A 24,741-nucleotide genomic window follows, 5' to 3' on the forward strand; every position below is an offset into this window, starting at 1 on the left:
CCTGGCTCTCCAGAGTACATGGAGGCAAGAAAACAGCCCCTAGCTAAACAAACGGATTTCACCTTTGATGTTTTGCAGGAATTGTTTCCTTGCATTACTTTAAATGTCATTATCATCTCTTTTTTATAGCTTAGGAGCTGGAATTAGAGCTGAAGTTATAGGAATGGGGAAAAGCTAGCTGGTTGCTGTTACTTGGTAAAAAGCGTTTTATAGGAGTGGTCTTCTAGTAGGAGCGTGGTTGAGAGGAACAAAGCTGAATTACTGGGTGATACTTGCCCCTCTGCGGTTGCAGTGCCTTTGCTCTGCAAGCAAAAGGTTGCGGGGGGCACAGTCTGTTTTGTAGTTTCGTTCAGCTCTCATCATCATCTTGGGATCCTAACTTGAGCCAGGAGCCTTTGCAGCCAAGACCCTCTCTGATCTTCTGCTGGCAAACTGCTGCGCTGAAGTAGATGTGCTGGGGAGTGTTTGCTCTCAGCCGAGACTGGTGACAGCTGCACCGTGCAGATGTGCAGAGTCTAGGAATGAGCCAGCAGTTTAAGAACCACTTTCCTGGCTTTCAGCTACACAGGTGCTGCCTCAAGAGAGGGCAATTGCACACAGGTCCCATCTCACACAGTAACTGAAAACTGAGGGCAGCTGGAAAGGGTTTAAGCTACTGAACCAGATGACAGTTTGTAAGGAGAGGAACTTCATCTGACCCCAGTGACAGTGCACAACTGAAGACAGATGAACCAATATGCTGTTCTCACTTTTTTAAGCCCAGAGGTGAGTGTGTGGCTGGCAGGCCAGGCACGAACTGTAGCTGCCTCCCATCTGGCTAGACCTGCCCCACGCTGAGGAACCTGCCAAAGCAAAGTGGCAGCGGGTCAAAGGGAAGAATGCTGCCTCAGAGGACCACAATAGGAAACCTTTGTCATCAGGACTCAGGGGCCTAAAGGGTAACTACTCCTTAGCGGGATGAAAAAGGTAAATGGTGCCCAGATTCCTCCTCTGAAGTTGTTGTGCAATTCCAGGACAACTTTCAGAAAACTTGTTAAAGACAACAGATGTTGTTCATTTCTCAGCCAGCCCAGCCTCAACTGCGACACACACAAATGTATTTTGTGATCTGAAATAATTTGACACAGAGCGAATTAAGTTTACTTTAATTTTGAACCATTTTATAACTGCATTTTTCTCATGAAGCATCTGTATCACAGCAGGCTACAATAACTTTGGGATAAAAGGCAACTGGTAAACTGTCCAATACAAGGTTCCAAATAAACAGTTCTTACTGGCCCCTACCCAGACATATCCCAGATAAAGTTTTTGATCAAAAACATGAAATAGATCCACCTGCTTATTTTAAGCATATTAAAAAGGAAACTAATTGGACCATTTCTATTTGTCTAGTTTTTTATACAAAAAGGCTACACAATGTTACACTTTATTCAGAATACAGTTAGAGCGATTATGAATTAGTGTTCTACACCTTTACTCAATCCTTAAAAATTAGAAACTGCTGTAGCATATTCACTATAACTTAATACTACGAGAGACTTTAAAAAAAACTAACGACAATTACTGCGAAAAGAAAGGCTACTTCCAAAGCAAGCAAGGTCAGTACCATTACAGAGATTTAAAAAAAATAATAAATTTTTAACAAGCAAGGCTAGGGTTTGATAAATTCCATCTTGCAATTCATTCTTGTGCATTCTTCGTTTCTTGAATCACTCCCAAAATCCATTTGTATTATTACTCCTCGACCAAAAAGGACCAGAACAAAAAGTTTACTTCAATTGTTCCCATAGGAAACTCAGCTTGGTTAGTGTGTCAGGCACTTTCTGAGATACTAGCCCACCCCTCGAGCCCTCTCAGCAACTCTACAGGCCAATCAATGCAAGTTCATTCAGATGATACAGCTGCAGAGAGAAAAAAAAACAGGTGTCAGTGTTCCTGAGCAAAGGGCTGTTTGCACACATTAAAACCGCATGAAGCCAGTGCGCAAGACATTACAGTTAATTACTTCCACACTTCACGGCAGAAGTCAGTTTGGAGTGTACTCATTGTGTGTCTCCAGAGCGTTGATGCAGCATTCTGGCACACTGGGACCCAATTGAGCCAATCCCTCCCTGCCAACCAAGTCCTCATGCCAGTCATCTGTTTTTCCTCTTTTTGTTTTGTTTTTAAATTCAAGGTTGGAGCTTCTTACCTAAAGGATGATTTACAGGTCAGTATCGAACCAGGCCAACTGATTACTGTCACCTGGAGGCAGCCCATCCATAAGGTCCTGGGCATGGCCAAGATCTGGCAGACCATCAACTGGGTAGTCAGCACCAGGGTGGTGGCCACCCATTTCATGTTCCATCATAGGGTCCATACCCAAGGCATCCTGACCGTATCCGCCAGAGTGGAAAGAACGGTAGCTAGGATCTAAGAAAGTTAAAGGTGGCAGAGGGAAAAAAAGCATAATGTTAACAGATGTTAGATGCATCAGAAGCTGCAAGTATCAGTGTGTGAGAAGATCTTTGTAGCCATCTAATTTTTTTCTAGTTCGGCCAAGTTCAAAACAATCTGGTGCCTGCCCTTAATGGCTATTCCATTGTTCGAAACAGCCTTCCAGTACAATTCTGCAGACAAAGCACACTGCAGTCAGAAGCACGAGCAGATTCCAGCCAAGCCATTAGTCTGCACAATCAACAGTACTAAAATTCAACAATACTGCAGCAAAACCAGGCTCCAAGACTGTAGACTTGCTTCTGAAAGACTAGTCAAAAATAGCTTAGAACCCTTAGGGAGAGGCTTACATTCAAGTCTATAGACACTTACAGGCTAATACATTCAATACCAGCTTTTGTTTTAAAGAAAAACTGCACTATTGGAATTGTCAAGTCCATTTGTAAAGGATTTAAAAGATTTCTGGAAACAACAGCTCAGCGGGAGATTCTCCCACAAGACTCAGACAAGAGACACCAGTTTTGCCCATTCACACAGCTCCCATTTCAGTGCTGCCAGGGATGTTGCAGAAACTGGTTATTTGAACTGGCAGTTCCCCATCTGCCTGTCAGTTTGCGATACCTTGCTGAAGAGTAACTCACTCTTCACTCATTTGCAGTTCTCCTTTAAAATCTATGACTTGACTTCATCCAACTTAAGTTTAGTCAAGGGGAATGGAGGAGACATACCATCTGGGCGGTATCCAAGAGGTTCTCCCTGGGCACCAATATCAAGTCCGAGATCTGCTGTCTAGATGCACACAAAAAGTTACAGAACACTTTTAATGTCAGGTCTTTGGGCCACCACTAGTAATTCTGACTTTAAGAAGTTTTGAAGGTTGCCCCAGATCCCTGTTTAGCAACTCCTCTGCAGTGAGCACTGCAGCATGGTACTTCCGTGAACATGAAATCCTTTTTTATCCAAGCATCTGTATCCAATATATAACAGCCAGATTTAGGCATAGGAATCCAAAGATCAGTGGAAGGAGGGTTCTGTTTGGGAATGGAAAAGATGAGGCAGGTCTAGGAACACTCCTCCTCAGGTACACCTGCCCAACTCCTGCAAGTCAGCTGGTCAGAGATTCCCAAGCCAGCAATAGAGCTTTTAAGAGTTCTGAAGGGACCTCCCCCAGTTTGTCCAATTACAGAAGCAATTGGCCTGTCTGTAGTGTAATTGCATAACTCCAGTCTCAAAGAGATACTCCATTTTAGCTTTTTTTTCACATTACTGCAGTAAATACAGATTTTGGGAAAACAGAAAAGTAAGCACTGAAATAGTACAAATCAAGGGCTACTGTCCTTAATTTAGTAAATACATACAAGGTAAGAGAAGCAAGGCTCCTGAATCGTAAGAATCTGGGGGAAGACAGAGACTTAGTGAAACCTTCCCTCTACCCCCCTCACCCCGCCCCAGCTTGTTTTCAGTCTCAATTAACTGTGTAGCCCTTTAAAGTATGAAAAAAAGGCAGTGTGTTATCATCAGCGTGCAAACATATACAAGTCTGAAAGCTCATTTCTAAGAACACTAGTTGCATCCCCACCCCAAGATTATTAGTCCTACATCATTTGCTTGACAGAAGCCTCACAGGATATGCTTTATGTTTATGCTTCCCTCATGCCTCAGTTTTTGCATTCATTTGAGTTCATTAGCTTCTGAGAAGCAGCACAGAAATGTACGAAGTTCTTCTATATAGCTTTGCACACTAATGAACATAATGAGAATGATAAACTTTAGCAGCAGTAGAGATTGGACTCTTCCTAGCTGCAAGGGAAGAAGCAGCTTTAAGGCTGATTGCCACAGGTTCACTAAACCTCAATGTGTAGAGGAGAGTGAAGAAGATACAGCCACGTATAAAGCTGGGCCTTATCACTGATGGCGTCTACACTTCACTACTGGAAAGAGGGAGGACTTGGAAGCAAGGTCTCCCTAAGGAACCATTAATACAAAGACACAACTCACCTCATTCCAAGCCATTGGCTCAGTCCGGAACAGAGAACTTGTCAATTCAACCGAAAGTCGCTTCTTATAGTCTTGTGGTTTGTCCTCAGACATTCTGAACAGCACTGCAGCTGCATATGTTGCTATCAAAAGGAAGAGTGATTTTAGTAGCGATTGACTCTCCTAGCAACTTTTCTAACACAGTGTGAAACCTATCTTTTAAGTTCACTTACCAACACCCTCATTCCTAGAATGAAGCAGTTCTGTTAAAGGGGCAGTTGCACCCTCAGCTTCAATTGCTTCAGCGGCTTCCTTGTCTTGAGCCAGTTCACAAAGTACACCTGCAGCTACTCTCTGGATGTTCTCAATGGGAGAGTACAACAACTGCAACCAAAACACAGGCTTTCTTCAGCTCTTCTGCTTGAAACAAACTCTTCAGCGCAATCTGACTTAGCAGTTCTACTAAGGAAGCGTAACAGCCATTTTACTCGTTTTTCTAGTATGTACTACAGCATCGTCTTGAGCTCTTACTTACCTGCACAAATAGTGGAATGGTATTTAGACCCCTGATTACGATTCGATTATGAACATCGCGTGCAAGAATATGCAGGGCTCCAGTGCAGCCCTCGACAATTTCTTCCATACGCACACCTTCCTAGTTAGGGAAAGAAAAGGCATTTTTTGAAGCTGAGATATTGCGCAGTGTCTTCTAAAATGACTGTCAAAAAGCTCATCACCCTGTCAACAAATCAACCAAAACTTCTCCCCAGCACACACCCTCCTCACCTAACAGGGTTCATATCCACTATCTACTGTTGACCTTCGAACTTAACATCCCTGCTAGGAGTCAGCCCAGTTTAATCCAACTGAATTCAGTAAGTGAAGCATCTCAGTGGAACTCCTCCCAGTGTTCTCATTTTTATAGCAGTTCATTATAAACTTCGTATCTGACAACACTGGCTTTTCTTCCCCAAGCTGAATGAGCTTGGCAGTTTACTAAGTTTGAAACAGTGGTTATCAGTAACAAAGAGGCCCCCTCCTCCCTTTGCAAGTATTAACTACACTGCTGTACTAGTAGGTATTGCTTCCATTTGACCATGCTAAGGCAAACTCCGGTTTGTTGTTGTGTTTAACGGGGGGGAAAAAAAAAAAAAAAAAAAAAAATCAAGACTGATCTTGCCACGCCAACCTGGTACCTAAACAGGAAACGAGTATGGAGCCCGTATAACTTCTCAGTACTTTTACAGCTCTAAGCACCCTTGAAAATAGACAATAAGCTGTGATTGATAGCATTCTTAAACCCATACTTTTGAGAAGGATGAGGCGGTTCTGGTTTCCTGGTAGAGGACTACTTGCCTTGCCAGAGTAGGCAAAACCAGTATTTCCATTATCTACAGCATTCAGAATTAAGTGGTCAAAGTAAAATAAGAACCAAGATTTGGGCATTTTTAGTTAGTTAGTTAAAGAAAAGCTTCAGGTCTGCTGAGATAGAATTATGAGCATGCCAAGAGAATAATATCAATTAGAGAAAACGATAAGACAACAGCTATGTAGACCAAACAATACATGACTGAGGCACACTGACAAATGAGGAATTTCAGAGACAAGTTTTACACAGAACTTTAGTTAGTGGTGGCCACTTACCACAAACTGCTGTTGTGTCCCACCCATAGAAGTACGTCGCTGGGTATCTTGATGTGCTCTAACCAGCAACTGAACTAGCCTTGGAATAGCACCTTGTTCACGCAGCGGGGCGTGGTTTGCAGGACAGAGAGCAAGATTGCGGATCAAGCCAACAGTAGCCTGCAATCAAGAAAGGAGGTGAGGAATAAATGAGCATGATGGGTGCACTTGCTTTTAGCAGTTTCTTTTTCTTTTTTTTTTTTTTTAAACAGTTGATCCCAAATGCTTGAATCTCTTAAGAGACAACACGTGCCAAGTTGCCCGATTGAAGCAACTTCCCCATCAGACAACTTCCATTCCCCAACACCTTGGAAACACTTTTTCACAGTTAAAGTTGCATTTTAAAAAGCACCAGTTTTCAGCACGGAAAGCTGTTAACTATTATTTACCTTGATCAAAGGCCAGTGTGATGGTGGGTGCAACAGTTTAACCACCACTGGGAGTCCATAATGGAGACGTACTGCATTTTGAGCCATCTCAGCTTCTTGATGTCTGCTGGTGAGGTGACGGAGCGCACAAATAGCAGGTTCTGTGATGTCTTCCCTGTCTCCAGCCCGAAGAACTGTGCGCACAAGAGCCTCAATGCCACCAACCTGGCACACCATCATCTTGTTCTTGTAATTGTTGCAGGTAAGGTTAGAAAGGATGCCAGCAGCACAAGTCACAACATTAATATCATCTGATCCTAAAAGCTGAACAAGAGTTCCTAGAAGACCTTCCATTCCCTCCTGCAAAAAAAAGAGGGAAGAAAAATTTAGTGTCTCTCCTCTTCCACTACACTGGCTTTTGATCCTGATCCTTAGAAGAGCCATTTACCTGCTTTGTTGCAGCATCTGACAGATTTCTCAGAGTCCAGAGACAGTTCTGGACAAGACGCTGGCTTGGATCTGTGAGGTGGAGTCCCAAAGCTTGCATCCCACCTAGAAGATGGTACAGATTTGACACCATTACTCAGATGCTCATCCGGTGAACAGTGAGGTCCTTTGCTTCCTTAAAGTCTCAGTGCGTATCTCACAAGCTTCTGGATCTTTCTTGGCATTAGTATCATAATATAGCTAGGCTATATATACCCATCATCACATAGAAGAAAACCCTGAGATTCTTTTTGTGACACTTGACCTTTTAAATCTATGCACGCTCTAAGGGGACCATTCTGACAACACTCAAGGCACTAAGCTATCCAGCTAACAACATAGCATGCTTACTTAAAACAGGCTACCTTTGATGTTTCTGTATACTAAAGGCGTCCAAAACTAATTATGGACTGAAGGACCAATCCAAGTTCAAGTTTTTATGCTGGCAGCTTCTGTTCTTGCATGCAATGTACTGATCCTGCAATACCGTATAGCTTTTCAAGTTATCATGGGTACAAGGTACTTACCAGCTTCAACAATAGCAGGTTTGTTGCTGGAGCAGACTGACAACACCTTCAGCACCCTACTTGTGGTCCACAATAGTTTCTCATAAGTATAGGTCCTCATTATGTTTACTAGAGCCTGGGGTCCACCACTTGCCAGAATAATCAGCTGAAAGACAGCAAAAATAACATTTACCTGTCAGTTCCCATGCATGTCAGTAGGAAGTAATTGTTGCTGGCTTACACCCATCAGAGGTTACAGATCTCTAAAATACTGTTCACACCTGCTGGTCAGGTCTGCAAGTTTTGTAGTCTCGCTATAAGCATGACTGCAATTCCGCAAAAAAAATCCTGCACCCCTCACCTCTTGCAAGGTCAGAAGTGACTGGCAAAAACCCAACATGGCTGAAGATTCAGAATAAGAAGGTCAGTACACAGGAACTGTTAGGCCATTCATAGCAAGCTTGCTCATTTTAAGTGCTTCAATAGCAGAGGCACTTACCTTACTTTCTTGATTGCCATACGCTAAAATCTGAAGGCAGTCCGTTGTGATGGCCAAGAATTTGACATTTGTCTTGTTGAGCAAGGCAACCATTTTCTGCAGCCCACCAGCTAGACGGACAGCCATTTTGGCTCCCTCCTGATGTAACAGGAGATTGTGAAGAGTTGTAATGGCATAGAACAGCACAGAGTCCACTGGGGACCTACAGAAGAAAAAAGCCTCGTGAGTACCTGCACCGACCAGAACCAACTGAAAAAAAAACCTCACAAGTACTGTCTTAGTAGTCCACATACCCAAGCATTTTAACCAAAGCAGGGATGCCTCCTGATTTGAAGATTGCCAACAAGCCTTCACGGTGATGTGAGAGGTTGTGTAGTGTACCTGCAGTACAACGGGCTGTTTCCACATCGTTTGTATTTTGCATGGTACGTACGATAGCAGATACCATTTGAGGAGATCGCATAATAGCATGGCGAGACGCTTCTTTTTTGGATAACTGATGAACCATAACCGCAGCTTTGTTCACCACCACCTACAGAAGTATTTCAAGAAAGCTTTTAGTTTTAAGGCCATTGAATAAGCCCCACAGGCAAGCTACACTGAGGCAAAGAAAATGCTTACCTGGTCCTCATCGTTCAACAGTTTGGTCAGTTCTGGGATTGCGCGAGTTGCAAGTTCAGCATCATCTTGATAGTTTATCAAATTAACAACAGCATGTTTTAACATCTGGGATGGCTCAGCCAGGCGTTGCACATTAGTTGGATGAGCAGCATCAAATTGTGTGGATGGGATTTGCATTCCTTCATCCAGTGTTTCAGGGAACATAGCTGCACGCACTCTCTGAGCTCTAGTCATTGCATACTGGCCATCAATATCTGAAAAACAAGGTGAGTCATTACCTCAAACTAGGAACAAAAAGCTCATCTTCTAGATCTGTAATAATCCAGCATTTAGGTTTCTGCATTGTTAAGCTGTGTGTCTACGCAAACCAGTGTAATAGAAAAGGCCTTACCAGCAACTTGCTCCTGGGTAAAGGACTGAGAGAATCCCTGCTCCCACTCGTACAGGACTTGTGTCGTGTCCACATCTTCCTCTTCAGGATTTCCCTTGCCACTCAAGGAGGGAGCGGTTGTTGTGGCACCGGAATGGATACCAGAGTCCAGATATGATTGTTGCTGCCAGTGACTGACTGCTGCTTTTCTGTCTGGCTCCATTGCCATATCCAACTCCATCAAGTCAGCTGTAAAAAAATCATTGTTGAACAATTAAGTTTAGTTCAATTACTCCAGCATGTATTAATTCTTCAAGAGATGACACAGATTTTAAACGAAAATAAACTGTTATAAACAACTATCTCAACCCAGCAGAGGTAGCACTGGACGCGAGACAGCAGTTTTAAACTGAGGCTTTATGTCAAACCAATGCAGACATCTATAAACCCAACTAACAGGCAGAGCAATCACTGCTATTGTGACTGTCTTAGTCAACTGCTTAAAGGTTCCCTTTTCCGCATACCATGATCAGGTACTTGATTATACTCAAGAGACCCAAAATGCTTACAATGACAAACTTGTTTGCAGGTTTGAGTTCCAGTGGTAAGGTATTAATTACTGTAGTAGAGCAGACATTATTCAATCCAAGTGACTTTAAGTTAAAAGGGGAGTAAGGAGCCAATTTAACTGCTCCTTATTTGAACTGGTAGATTCTAATAATAGAAATTGTGATGCATTATATACCTTGGGTTGCCATGTTGCTTGTTGTGTTCCCAGAACTCTTTCCTGCTACCTTTCAGAGACCCTAAAAAAGAGGAAGGTTAGAACTTTAATATTAAACACTAATCAGAGGTAGTAAAACAGAAATTCATATTAGAACACTAGAATTGCAAACTAAGACTTCACACATCTTGCCATTTCATTACTTCAGTGAGTATATTCAAATGCTAATTAGCAAACCCCCATAGACAGAGAGGCTAAAGAATGAGATGTATCACCCAGGCTTTTTCTGGCAGACTATACGTAAGATATATTCTCCCCTTAAAGCTGCAAAAGAAAAAGAATTGAAGACTGACCATGATAGAGCCATTTTTTACTTCTCTATTCTTGCACAAGATGAAGTCCAGACCTTAAATGGACTGGACAGCTTGGACAAGCCACAAAGACAAGGGCTAAATGTCAGGCTTCCTCATTTCCCTCGAAGACAGCTACTCTTAAGATACTAGCAAAACTGTTTGATACAGAGCTACAACATGGATTTTTGCAGGGAAAGCCGAAATGACCATTTCAGGCAAGCAGCTATTATTTCAGTGGTACAAAGACTAAAGAGTTATAATACTTGAACCTCCTCCTTTACTCCTTTCCTGTACCACTAGAAGAAAGGTTTCTTGCTACACAAAATACTCTTCCTTGAAGTTAAACTGAAAATTGAACCAGCTTGATAAACAAATGCTCTCCTTTAGTTGCATACATTAAGTCACCAAACTAACTTCCCTTTTTTTTTTTTTTTTGAGAAAGCCAAGTAACTGGGGGCAGGAGGCTGAAATATGATCAAATTCTCTATCAAAATCTTCAATACGCACCTCCATTTGATATCACCAAGTAGTACAGAAGTATTTGTGCCATAAATCTGTATCCATCTCTTCACTAACCCAGAAAGAGAAACCTGAAGCTACAGCTTCACAACGGGTCACTCAAGCTGTCATACTTTTATTTCATTTGCTCCCCTTCCCCCCACAGTCCAGCACTGTTTTCAGCACAGACAGAGAGCTGGTGACAGCCTATTCTGGGAGCTAGCCAAGCAGAAACATTTGTAGTGGTAACTAGTGCAGTGAGCAAAACCATCTCTTCCAGCAATCAGCTTTCAGTATGCAGTTAGGTGTTAAAGCTATGCTGATCAAAACATTCCTAGACAATGAAGTAAAGGCAAGCCACTAATCTCTTTAAAGGACAGGTTTGCAGTATTGTGTCAGGAGAACAAAGTCCATTTGACACTGTATTTGGGTAAAGACTGATTTTCCAGTTTAAGAGTTTCCTTCAGGAGTAGCTTTTAGAAAATCATAATTAATCAGAAGACAGGCCTGCAGTTTTAAAAGTCTCACTGAATAGGTTAGGCAACTCTGAGGCAAGCTTATATTTCACTGTCTCTGAGCCAGCTGCAGGGTACTCCAGCAGCTCCTGAGCAAACTCGTTACTTTGCTGTACAAATGCCACTGGTTTGTTCTGACTCTGCACTCCCACAACTTTTGGCAGCAACCCTTCCCTGGCTCTTTTAAAATGGACAGTAGATCTGCATCTGCAGCAGATAACCAGCATTGAGCTGATTTAAGACATAACACAACATACAGTAAGTACTCTGCTATGCAGTTGGAAACGCTTAGGTCCCCAAACCGGTCCTACTCCATAGCCAGGAAGAGACTGGCCAAATCAGTCTAGTCCTCACTCTCTGCATGGAGGATACACTCACAATACAACTGTTTTTTTTTTCCAGTTCCTTGAACACTGCATTCTCCCAAAATGCAGTTAGGAGTTTGGGAGTAGCAGTGGTAAGGGGAAGGAAAAACTAAGTCATCCTGTCAGTCCACCACTAATACAGAAATTCCCCTGAGTGGCTAAGTTGGAGGAAGTGCCTATACAAAAGCTTGATAGCTCCCCGCAGGTCTCATGCATTACTTTGTCAGCCCCACTAATACCTTCCAAACAGAAAGTGGAATAGCACTGTAGTAAAATTTGTGTCTTTGTTCCCCCTGGTCCTCACTGTAAGTCAAATGTGACATTTCCAACAGAAAACTGGGCAAGACCTAGCTGCTGCATACAATTCACAATATGCTTAGCACAAAAGAAGATCTATTTTTATTGTAACCTTTCTTGTCTCCTCCTATCAGGAAGCCGCTAATAAAAACAATCACCAAACTAGGTTTGAAGTTAACATACTGGTAGATAGATGCACCAGCCAGTATTGACTATGCTTTGAGATAGTTACTACCAACTCAGATTCAAATATGCAATGCGGAGCTTGGAAAAACTTTTATAATTTTCTTCCACTATTGAATTCTGCACAAATAAAGGCAACTGGCTTACAGCAACTGCACTCTGAAATGGTTATTTCAATTTCAGCAGCCTGAAGAGATCAGGAAAGTAGCTGTACTATTTGGTACAATCCAACAGACCAGACTAGCCACTGAACTGCAACACTATTCCAAAATAAAGCTGAAGAACATCTACAATATAGGAAAGAAGAATACTGAATTAAGTGTTCAGAACTGCCCTCAGTCAGATATGCAGTCTTTGAAATGCTTACCTTAGATCAACCTGCGACCTGCACCTGAAGTTTCTAACATCCTAATCTGCATTTCACACACCTAAAACCCCCCAGCAATTCCAGGTACCAGTTTTTTATTTAGATGAGGAAATTGGTTTTCATCCTAAGAGTTCAAAATAACTGCAGCCTAAAAGTAGCCAGGGAAAAAGGGTACGTTCTGTTTGGTTTTAGGGTTTCTGTAACTGAACATTCTCCCATATTTCCCTTCCCATTCTCTTCTTATTTTACAAGAGGGTAAACTGCTGACTTGTTTTCTGGTGTGTAACTGACAAGGTTACCTGCTACATTTACAAAGGGAGCAACAACCCCAGACTAGGTACAGATGTTTACGCTGTTCATTTTCCTGACAGAAACTGGATCGATATACACAGGGTGGGGATGAGGTGGTGGACGAGTGAAGACAAAAGAAACAACCACAAAAGCCACGAAACCCTGCTAGGATAATTAAGCTTGTAGTCTTCAACCATGAACCATATACCAGCTCCTTTAAATCAAGCTCCTATTCAAATTTATTGGAGGACATATGACTAGTGACATTACATTGTCATGGTCAGTAATGCTGATCTTTACCATCAGGAAGATGCAGAAGGGCTCACTATACTTTACAAACAAACTCAAACATAACTTCAAGCTTCTGTAAGCCTTCCTATTTTTAAAGACTACCTGGCACTCAGAATTCAAGTTTGAATTTTGGTAAGTGCCCTGTTATGCAGAAGTTCATATGGATGTACTGCCAGGAGTTATGGGACTGTTAATGTCTTGAAAACCTCCTCCTCCCCCATGACACTATCCACTCATTTAGCAAGCATCATCACCTTTGGGTTTAAATGGAGGTTGTTTTTTTTTTTTTTTTAAATATTTATTAAATTCCTCATGTGAACAGCAATACAAGACATTGCACTAGACTGTACTGTGTACCATCAGTCCCAACCGTGCATTTGAATTCTAAAAAACTGAGAAAAACAGTTCTGTAAACTTGGCAGGTTTATGAGCTAATAATTTGAAGTTACTCCAGAGTACAATTCAAATTGCCTGGTTTTCAAAGAGAAGGAGTATTTTGATGGTAATAAAAAACTTACATATTAACTTCTGATTTTGGAGAAGAGTTAGGCACATGCCAAGGAAGTCAACAAGCCTACAGCGTTTCTCAAATCTGAACAATAATTCTGAAGAGCTTCAGTAAAAGCTAGATAGTTTTTGTTCTAAAGCTGTTAAAACTCCATTAGGACACAGAGCACAGTGAATTGTTTACTTCTGCTCTGTCTTACAGAAGACAAGAACTATGAGAATGGCTATTTAGGGGGGTGAATATCAGCATGACATTTACCTGCCCGGTATACCAAGACTACAGCACATTTGCACCTCTGCTGCAGTTTGTCCAAGATAAACCCATTTTCATTGTCAGCTAAGCCATTTTGTTAGCCTGTGAAACAGCTCATATTTGCAGCTTGTGTTAAATAAAAACGTATCCATCTTCTTTCAAGGTTACTACTTTAAGATTAAGAGAATCCCTTCATTAAGATTGACTCAGATTACACCTGACTGTTCCCCTCCCCTTCCTAAAGCAAGTTAAACTTAAACTTCACAAGTCTTCCAGAAATCTTTTGCTTGAGAGCATCATGTTGCTAAACCTAGTATGAGAAATGAAGGCTGACACATCCAAATCACCATGATCTATTTAAAGGGAACATGTCTATAGACCATGTTTTCATGTTTCTCTATGCCTCATCTACAACAGTCCAAGCAACTGCATGTTTAAATTAACCATCAGTGCTGAATGACACATTTTCTTACATAGAACAAGCAGATCTTAATCTTGTGACAGTTACAGCAGTTAAAAACATTGATCATCTACACACAAGTGAAGGGAAGTACATGCGCTGAAAAACAGCTTTTCTCCAAGTACTCAGAAGTTATTGCAACCACTACCAAGGTGTTACTGGAAGCGTTCTTCGGGTCTAATTTTATAACTGGTCTTGTTTCATGTAGCTGCCTGCCAAAATATACAGGCAACATCAGTTCCACAACTAGTAACACCAGATAACTATAGCACTCATCCCTTTGACCCAAGAACAGAAATGTAAGAACTTAACGTATCAGAAGCTCCCTAATTAACCTTAGTTTTCAAGTGGAGATGTAGGAAATACATGTGATTAAAGATTTTTAAACAAAAAAAATCCCTTTGATCTTATCCTGGAAGTTATTCTGTTTTCTAGTAAAGGAATCGGGGGGGGGGGGGGGGGGGGGGGGGGGGGGGCGGGCAGACAGACAGACATGACAATAAGACAATACTGATAGTGGAAAACATCAAAGAAGCTTTCAGGGTGTATAAGCTCTTTCAGGCATGAGTGGCTGACCTGTCTCCTTCAGCGATTTTTGGTCTAACCTTACCCACAGCTATAAGCACTCTTGCAACAAGCAAGACTATTTCTACTGCTTTTAGTCTTATGAAGACATGATCCAGCTGAGATAGTTACTTTAATATTCATTAGGATAGTTGCTGAGATAGTTGCTTTAATATTCATTAGGAACAGCACTAAACAGTAAGCCTAGAAGTTGTTATTTTTCTTCCTTCAAACAGGGAAGCCTACAATCAGTTTATACTGACTTTTTTTTTTAAAAAAAAAAAAAAAAAAAAAAAAGGAAAAGCCAAAAGTCTTAGTCTTGCTGAAGACATCACAGCTACAATGTGAGAGGAAGAAAAGGATGGAAAAGTTACAGGTGACCTATAAGTACTTTTTTATAGATTGCATATCCACCAATGAAAATAAGGATAGTACTTGTGGAAAGTAACAATGCAGGGTATTTGCATTGTTTCTAACTTAGACAATTCTAGTTTTGTATTAAGGAGGGAGATAACCTGGGAAGTTAAAAAGATTGTCATTTGCCTTGTAGGTGTCAATTTAGAAAATTTTCATTTTATATCTTCAAAGGTTAAACAAGTTCCAGAATTTTTACAACAAATGTCTCAAACTTCTAGTTAGTCCTTATCCAAAAGGGGATCAAGTCCTCTTCTCCGATGTCCTCCCAGATATTCCAACCAAAACTTCACTTTGAGGATTTTTATCTGGCTTCTATTGAGCTCTGGGGTAAGGTATGCTTTGTAGGTAATTTTGGAGGCCCTTCATGTATCAGATCCTTCTGTAAGATTATTAAGAAGTCCTGAAAGTACAAGTTCAGTGTTGTGTGTATTAAGGGATTTTAGAAGCTTGCTGTAGGAATGACAGTTGGGGTTTACAATTTTTCTGCACAGTGAACAAAATATACTTTATTTAAAAGTAGGAACAGGTAACATGCTTGAGTTTCATTCTGAAGACTTGTATTTTTTTAAAAAAAAAATTTAATTTTTCTTGTACAAAGGTACCATACAGGATTAAGTACAACAGTTTTCCTTAAATACATTCCATATCCACAAAACAAGTACTGAACAGGATTCCCATATTCTATCCAAGTAGCAGCATTTGCAGTCCACAGTTACTCTGTCAGCTCTGTAAGAAACAGCTGTCCACAGTGAGTGGAGATTATTTTGAAATTAAACTTATATATAAGCATTAGAGGGCCTTGATTATTATCAAATTAGTCACTCATCAGTAGTGACTTCTGGATTAAGAAATTCAATTTTGCAAATCCTTCTTCACACCAGCAGTTTAAGGACCTGGGTGGACAAAAACTGCTATGAAACTCATTGAAAACTGGCTCACAAATAATGTTTTAGGACTGTAAATTATCACATTAAACAAATCAATGGACCACAGATATTTTTGGAGACAGTAAAGGCTTACCTTATTATCTATACCAGATACCATGGGTTTTCACAGCTCTAAAACATTTCTATCTTCTTTAAGGTTAGATGATAGAAACACTCATCTTTAGCCTCTTGTCATGACAAGAGATAGAACAGCATTACTGTAAAGTTGTCCTAAGACGTCCTCAATTATTTCACTAGTTCTACTGAAAACTAAGAGCTACCAACAGTGACAGGAATCTTACCCAGCATGCCACAGCACACACCCACACTGAAATCCAGCTTACTGATCCTAGACTGCAACAGAACAAACTCATCCATAAACTTTAACTCATGACAAAACTACTCTGGTCATTTCCTTAAGTGACATTTAACATTGTTCCCTCCAGCCACTAATTAAGTGATAAACTCCTGTGATAAAGTCAGTATCCTATGTTAACCATCCAGCTTGGTTTTATCCTGGCTAGAATACTTCAGACAATGCATTCTACTGATGCCTTCAGAAAGGTAGAAGATGCCTTGTAAACGACGTGTTCTATTTTAGATTTAGCTAATCAGATCACAGTTAAGTTTGCGTCTGAACCCAGAATATACAAATCTTAGCTGCTCTTTAGAATCTCTTAAAAGCACAACCTGGAAGTCTGCTTCTCCTATCAAACATTAGGAAATTAAGAAACCTGAATAGCATCTGCCTAACTGACCTTTCTCAAAGGTTAACAGGTTGTAACTTCCAAGCTTTAAATATCCTTAATACATGCTGAAAGAGGCAACAGACTACCTCAGATAATCCAAAGAATTAAAGTGGAAGAGGGGTATTTGGCATCGCATGCACACATCTGCCAATGCTCACCACAAGTTACCTCTGCTTTCAGCCCCTGTTTTTTGCAGCTTCATTTCTACTTCATTATTTCTTTTTTCCTTCGGACATCCCAGTTTGCTGTTATGTCAATTGTTCTGGCTTTTCAGCCTTTGTATATTCTGCCTTAGAAGGTATCTAAAAATTCCTAACCATAACAAAGATAGAAGAGCCTCCCTACACTGGCTTTTATAAGTTTTGTTTCGTTAAGAGTTCATTTGATGCCACATCACAAAATAAAGTATCATGCCTGTCTATTTTCAGTCATCTCAGCAATCTTAGACCAATTAAGAGCACAGAGTAAAGTTTCTATCCACATGCTCATTACCTAAAGCAAACAGCATGCAAATATTTCTGTTCTTGATAGACTTCTCTAAGAAAGTTGATTACAACTGCTTAATGGAACTGAAGTGCAGGCATCTGGTAGTCTTGACTAGAATTAAACACTGGGTTAGCTGTATTAAAAGATTTATTCCTCAAAAACGTGCCTAGTGAAGGAAAGACTCAGGTTACAAGGACAGCAAAGGAGGCTTATCTTTGAATCCATGCAGCCTTAGACACACATGGCAGAGGGGAGGGAAAGGGGCCACAAGAACTTTGCAACACAGCTGTAAGACTCCATTCTACCACACTTCCATTAGGACTGGAGCACTACAAGTGTTGTGCTACTACAGAACACTCACCTGTTTTACACTCCCCTTCCTCCCAAAAGTGACAGCAGGCTAGTGAATAATCACACTTCCTAGCCAGCTTGCCAAATGATCAGCTGTGACAACTCATTAAGTTTCAAGTACAGCTGACACTATAATGTAAGCGTAACAAGCTCCACATTTTGTTTTGCTCACCCTAAATACAGAATGCCACCCAGCACATAGGTAGTTTCAATCAGTCACTGAAAAGCAACTTTAGCCACTGATGGTAAGTTCAGGTCACAAAATGTATCAGAAACTGTGATTTTTTCACTGCCAGATGGGTATCTTTCAGCTGCAGGCATTAAATGTCACTGAAACATAGCATTATTCTGAGCAACTAACACAGCATAGAGGCACTAACAGCTTGTGTCATTAGTCAGGGTCTTCACAGGTACTAAGGTTTAAGCATCCTTTTAAAAGCAACCCATTAGAAGTTTCAATAAAGCAACAATTAACATTGGACTGAGCGCCATTGTCAGCCAACAGATACTTGCGATAACTAGTCAATAGAACAATAAGAACCTGAAGGAGCATTCAGAACAAGCACATCAGGTAAGTTACACAAAAAAAGGTAATAAAGTTCACCTGGGCACTGATCCGCACTATCTGTTCCAAGAGATGAACTTTCAAACTTTAGAACCTGACAGGAAGCCTCCCCAAAAACGAAGCTGGCAATATCATATAAAGGTTCTCCAATATCTTTGATGCACAGTACTTTACTCTTTACGACAGACATTTTAAAGAAACTTTAGTGGAAATTACATACTGACAGGACACCTAGAGATGTCAAAAGGTACGAGGTAGGAATCACCTACCACCATAATTTCTTATATCTATTACATCTACAGAGTTTTGTTTGATGCTGGCCAGAGTCACGTGGCTGGACATACTAATCAATGCAAAGACCACTCCTTTTCACATAGTCCTATAGTCTGCTACTTAAAAGCACACTTATATACTCTAGTATCTGAAATGTCATACCACTGGATCTTGTCACTTCAGAGAAGTTACAGTGTTTGGATTCATAGCACAATTATTTTGCACTTTACCTAGGGAAACATTCAGGAGTTGCAAGAGGTCTGTCAACACATTCCTTTATATTCAAAATCATGGGCAAGTATACCAGCAGCTTCTAACAAGATCTGCAAAGAAAACAAAAGTGATCTTCTCAAAGACAGCTACACTTTCTGCACTGGGTGTGTGTTTGTCTTCTATAAAAATCTCTGGTTGTTTCCATGAGCTATAAGCAGCAGCTGTGCTCAAGCTGACAGAGGGCATGTTTGAAAGCAATGGTTTAAGAGAGCTTTTCACTGGCAATTATACTGCAACACTAGCAAAATCTATCACTTTATTAATAGGCAAGATTGGTTTCAAGTACCTATATATCCTTCTTCAGTGTCCAAGACAGGAGCTGATGATGATCTTAAATGTTAAGAGATGTGAGGAACTGCTTCAACTACTAATCAGGTGTTCTCAAGCTGGATGCATAACAAAAGTAATAGTCTTCTCCACATAATGTACATATCAATCCTTTGACAGCAGTTTGAAGCTCAGTATTAAAGGATTGGTATGACCGTTTCAAGTTCATAACAAGATTATCAACCCAATTACTCTTATGTCTTAATTGTTTTGACCAACTAAGCACCACCAACTCATGCAAGTAACCTCAAAACAGTTACTAAGCTGCTTCCGTTCAGCAGTGGATTTACTTAGAGATCTTTTGGTCACCAGCAAGCATTTCCAATTAGGGTTTCACACAGCATTCATTACGTTTGAGTATCTCTTCATGGCTGGGCAAAACATTCTAAGCTGTGGTAATAAAACTGCTTTTAAAAGTTACCACCTCTCATTTGCAGGACACAGTTAGGTATCTATATTATGCACACTCCTGCCTTTCTCAGTTGGTGATGAGCTAGTGTTTCTAAGGTTTAGTTTGGCAGCATTAGTCACCTAATCAACTTGCACTGATCGACAGTTTTGGGTCCATGTGCCCCTACTTTCACCGAGTAAGACATCTATAATAGAGATGGCAGTAGTCAGGGTCAAACATCACTCTAGTTTTTCCTAGCCACATATAAAAAGCCAAAAAGCTGCATCATGACCATTTAGAGATAATCTATGAGAACTCAGACAAGTATTATACCGCATTGCATTTAACACTAATACAGTTCAGCAACAAACCACTGCAAGCCCTCAGGTTTCCTGCCCGCTTAGTTTTCAGTGTCAAAAAGATACTTAATGGTTCTACAGTCATTTATCATGATTCCGTACATCACTAACAAGGTTGACAGCCACTGTGTTACGGAACTATCCCTCCTGTGTATGGAGAGCTTAAAACATCCATTTCCAGTGAAACACAGCAACAATTTAGCAAGCAGTTTCCTTTCCAAACCAGTAAGTATCTAACCATAATCTAGTTTCTTCCTAGTCTGCAACCATGTAGCCAGCCCTGAACGTAGATGTTAAACATTAATCTCCATGGTTTAAGAAACCAGAGTGATTAGTCATAGTTGCACTGACACTAATGAAATACTGATGGATCTGAAAGTGGCTGCCTTCACTTGTTTGTCAGAATAACTGTGTATTTACAATAAGACATACTGATGACCCTCCAGAAAGTACTGCTTAAGCAACGAACATGCTAATGAAGTCTGACACTATAAGATGTTTCTTCAACTAACTTTTTATTAAAGTAAACTGACAATGCAACTGCATTTATCAGCACCTTTAGCATGTTAAGATTTCTGGCCACTGGAGGGCACCTGAATTGTTGCCAGGACAATACAGAACTACTTGCTACAGTTGCTGCAGAGTTGGCAAACTTCTCCAATTTATACAAGTCTATTTAGCACAGTAAGTCAGCCTAGAAATGCTAGTTCCAGCAAATATACTTACAGTGCACACTGTGCATTTGCCAACTCCAGTTATTTCCAGCTAGCTCATACTACCTTTTTAAAATCAGCAACCTAGAATACTAAATTAACTCTTTCAACCTTTAAGGGAATTAATTTATTCCTTAAACATGGCTCCAGAGTTGATTTAGTATTAAGTAACAGAGCGAGTACCTTACTTCTGCAATACTAACTCAACCAGTGTACGTTGTTTCCTAAAGCAACTTGGAACATTAACAAAAAGTTCTTCTGTAATGAAAGCTGTAAAGCAACATCTGCACCCATACTTCACGAGGCAACAAAAGCATAGGACACATTAGCTTTCACATCAAATCAGAGTTAAGAGATTCATGAGGGCAGGCTGAGCTACAAGTATGCATTTCACCTGCTCACCTTAACAATTTGGTGTTCCATATAGACAGAAACAGCAGAATAGAACTTCCACTAGTTCTCTCCCTTGCACTTGAAGTTACCTGCCAGTGCAAAAAACTCTTCTGACTCCTTTCTTCTTATGAGAGGCAACACAGGCCACACAACACTAGCATATTAAGACATTACCCTCTTGGACTAAAGCCCGATCACAGACTACAGCAAGTTTTACATTGGAATCCAGTGCCAGAAATTTGATATTAAAAGTTAACCACTGTCAGGCTACCTTATGTTGGCAAGTCTAACCAATTTGGCTGGTGCATAACATCAAAGCACCCCCAAAACAAGTCTTGTAATGCTTAACTCAGCAATACTGCCCTGCCCATCTGACCAGGATAATCATTTTATCTAAAGAGACAAGAAAAGCCACAGGCAATACTTACTGCCAAGGAGTTTGCAGAATTTTGCAAAGTTAATGCAGTTCCCTTTCTAATTTACCACACAGTTACCCAGCAAGGCAGGGGGCTCAGAGCTGGCCACCGTGTGCTGTGAGGACCCAAGAGCAAGTCCCAGCTGCCTGCACAGTTTCTCACGAAGTTTTATCAGGCTTCGTGAAGTATGATGTTCAAGATAAGTAAAGTCAGTCCTGATTTTCCTGCTACGGTATGCAGTCTACCAGAGTCACAGAACAAGTTTTGCCGCAAGCAACTGCATGATCACCACAACCCCCACGTTACCAGCTTTATCTATGAATTAACATGAGTGATTCTGATTACTGCTGTATTTGCACACTAATCTGCCTACTAGACAATATTTTGTAGAAACATCCTTATCCAGGAGTTTCAGACTTTAGTTTATGAGACTGAAGCTTACAATAGCAATGTTTCCTGCCCCATTCTTGCCGCTTCCCTTTCTACCCCTCAAAACACTGCAAAATTAGTTTAGAAGGCCACTAGTACTAACTTGTTGCCTTTACATCTGAATCAACTTTCTGAAGTATTGTGTTCTGAAGAGTTAAAACTTGAGGTTTTGGTGATGTCATGAAAGTCATGAAAGACCAACACCCATTTCATACATTCTACCGTATGTCTGAAGGGCAACCAGGTTTCATGGCCAAGATTTGATAAGCCAGTTACTGACACACCACATAGTCATAGCAAAATGCTACAGTTCATAGAAGACTATGTATCAAGCAATAAGCCCAGGCTATTTATTGCTTAGGCAAGAAAAAGGAAGCTTGGTTTACTGGGGATGTAACAGAACATTTGAAGAACTGACTTTTTCCCAATCAAGCTTTACTTTGTATTAAATCCTTGCTTTTAGAAGCTGTTGTGGATTGCATTGTCCTTTCCATCAACATGATTTTACTTATTTCTCCCCTAGACTCTTTGCAATGATCAGCCATACAGACCAACATAAACATTCCCACACAGAACAGTTTAAACCTGAACAGAAAATATCTGAACTAATAGCCAAGCAAATTTGGCATTTCTTTAAAACAACCCCAGAACGGCAAGACACTCAATATGGTTTTATACTGAATGCTGAATTTAGAGAGCCTTAAAGCCTTGTCTGAACACGTAAGTAGCCTCATTTTTAACAGTACCAGCCATTAGGCAATTGACACAGTAGCCACATACCTGCAGCTGTCAGCACCTTTTTATTAAAAGTGCGAGATTAACATTAGATTCCTGGACTGTCAGTTACTGAAATTCACACTATAACTTGGCCCAGTAAACACCAGTAAGTTTTGCCTTTTGTGCTGTTTTAAAGCCTTGCAGTAGTAACTTTTTGTCATTCAGGAACCAAATCATAATTGGTAAGCTGCTCTCTGGTGTGTCTGAACTTAATATCAAGAAAACCTCTATACTCTTTCAGGTAGTTTTCTTGTCTTTGCCTTTACTAAAGTCTCAGCACATAAAGATCCTGTTTTACTAAAACCCCTCCTTGATTTCCTTCCATCGACCTCAGCATACCAGCCCAGCCTCTTTCCATTCACCACTTGCATACTTTGGGGGATGGGAGGACCACAGATGTCTGGAATATACAGAGTGTCAGAACAATGGCTGCTCCATGAGAAAGAGATCAAGAAGGAGCTGATTGCAAAGATCAACACTGCAATTCCTAAAGTCACAAGTCGCCCATAGTACCTTCACAGTCTACCCTTTCTTACCATAAGGAATAATCTTCAATAGAGGTTTTGGAGGCGAGATTCAGAAAGAAGCAGCACAATGTCCTAAGTCAAGTTTTAGCTAGGGAAGAATTTAAGGTTTTGCTAGATTTAAGAAACCTCTCTGTCTCAGGAGCAACTGATCATGCACAAAAGACAGCTGAACTAAGCTTTTCGGAAAACCACACAGCTGGAGCTCCCTGTTCCACGGGAAATCAGAAACAAGTGCCCCGTGTCTTATTGGGAGTAACAGCAAGTTGCTTCACACATCTCCGAAGTGCGTTAGTTTGGGAGGCTGGAGTCGCCATCGTGTGTTCCCCCGCCCCCCCCAGTGGGCCACGGAAAGCAGCAGGCGCTTCCCCTTGCAGCATGCAAGCCCCCACGCTGCCCGAGTCATTCGCTTTAAGACTCCGGTAACGTGGGTGTTAAAAACTTAATTTGATTGCTCCCAGCTCCGGGGAGCTTCATTTCAGTGACACCCAGAAGAAGCATAACCTCTCCAGCAAATATGCATGCAACCAAGACCGAGAACCCACAAGGCAACAGATTAGTTATCTCCCGCTGACTGCGGCGACCGTGATTAGTTAATTACATTCGGTACAAAATAAACCCGTACCCTGCTCTCTTCCCCCTCCTATCACCGACGGTGGTCTGCAGCCCACCGGCGAGTCAGTACCTTCCCCTCCCTTTAAAAAAAAAAATAGAAGGGGGGGCAGGAAAGTACTCTGCCCTCGGTTGCAAGCGCAGCCGGGAGCAGAGCCCCACGGAGTGCCGGGCGGCAGCGCCTCGCCTCCTCCCGCAGACCCGGGCAACCACCCCCTCGCCCCAGGACCGGCTTCCCAAGAGACACCACGGGAGCTGCAGCTGCCGCCTCCTGCAACCACGCAGCTGTCCGGACCTCCCAAAAACAAGAGCCCTCTCCTCCTTTCCTGTCCCCTCTCCTCCTCCTCCCCCCCCCCGGCCTCTCTTCCCCCCCCACCTCCCCCTACTCCCACCCAGGCAGCGCCCCCCGCCTCCCCATCCAGTCCCGTCCTTCCCGCCTCAGCGCCGGGCACACCCTGGACCCCCCCCAACGGCCGCGGGACGCAGCGCCCGCTCTGGGGGCACCGGCGGCCGCTGAGGGAGGGGAGGCCGGTCCGGGGTTGCCCCAAGTTCCCGCTGGACAAAGTGGCACTAACGTCGTAAGGAGGCGAGAGCGCAGGGTCCCCCCGGGCTCCGGCTGCTGCTGCTGCCGCCCGGGCGATCCCGGTCCGGTCCGTCTTTCCTTCCTTGTTCCCCTGCCGCCGCCTCCTCTCCCTCCTCGCTCGGCTCTTCACTGACGGCGGTGCCCCCGCCGCTGCCTCCCGGGTTGCGGCCGTACAGGGGCGGCGGTGTTAGTTCCCCCCTCTCCCTGAGCACCGCCACTACTGCTGCTCCTACCGCCGAACCGAGCGAGAGGCTTAAAATGGCGTCGCTCACAAGGAGGTTCTTATAGTGAGCGGCGGGCTCGGCTGTATCCTGCCGCCGCGGCCGGGCCCAGCGCGCAGCATTCCACAGGCACCCAGCGCACAGGGCAGGGGGAGGAGAAATAGTGCCCGGCTCCCAGGGCGGAGGGAGACAGAGAGCGGCAGCGGTGGGAAGCGGCAGCGAGCGGGGGGAAGGCCGTGGCGGCGGCGGCGCGGCGGGGGGAGGCAGGGCGGGCCGAGGGAGGGCTGGGGCGAAGCGGTGGAGGGGAGCGGCGACGGCGTGAGGGGCGGGCTAGCGGGGGGG

The 24,741-nt window shown here is 42.3% G+C and overlaps 1 protein-coding gene across 5 annotated transcripts; it reads right to left on the minus strand.

Moving 5' to 3' along the window:
* Window positions 1-1,134: 1,134 nt before the first annotated feature.
* CTNNB1 (catenin beta 1) lies at window positions 1,135-24,408 on the minus strand. Of its 5 annotated transcripts, none has more exons than XM_082479259.1 (16): window positions 24,171-24,408; window positions 9,692-9,752; window positions 8,968-9,195; window positions 8,577-8,830; window positions 8,249-8,487; window positions 7,956-8,157; window positions 7,478-7,622; window positions 6,913-7,016; window positions 6,486-6,824; window positions 6,058-6,216; window positions 4,949-5,068; window positions 4,647-4,797; window positions 4,435-4,556; window positions 3,165-3,225; window positions 2,192-2,412; window positions 1,135-1,901 (listed from the first exon to the last, which is right to left on the minus strand). In XM_082479259.1, the coding sequence occupies exons 2-15, from the start codon at window positions 9,702-9,704 to the stop codon at window positions 2,204-2,206; spliced, it is 2,346 nt and encodes a 781-aa protein (XP_082335385.1). In that variant the 5' UTR covers window positions 9,705-9,752; window positions 24,171-24,408; the 3' UTR covers window positions 1,135-1,901; window positions 2,192-2,203. The 5 variants fall into 5 exon arrangements, with proteins under 5 accessions (XP_082335385.1, XP_082335387.1, XP_082335386.1 ...); XM_082479261.1 differs by lacking the exon at window positions 24,171-24,408 and adding an exon at window positions 23,609-23,628; XM_082479260.1 differs by lacking the exon at window positions 24,171-24,408 and adding an exon at window positions 18,612-18,652.
* Between the last annotated feature and the right edge of the window lie 333 nt (window positions 24,409-24,741).

Source organism: Vanellus vanellus (assembly GCF_965231255.1).
Source record: "Vanellus vanellus genome assembly, chromosome: 2".
Lineage (NCBI taxonomy): Eukaryota > Metazoa > Chordata > Aves > Charadriiformes > Charadriidae > Vanellus > Vanellus vanellus.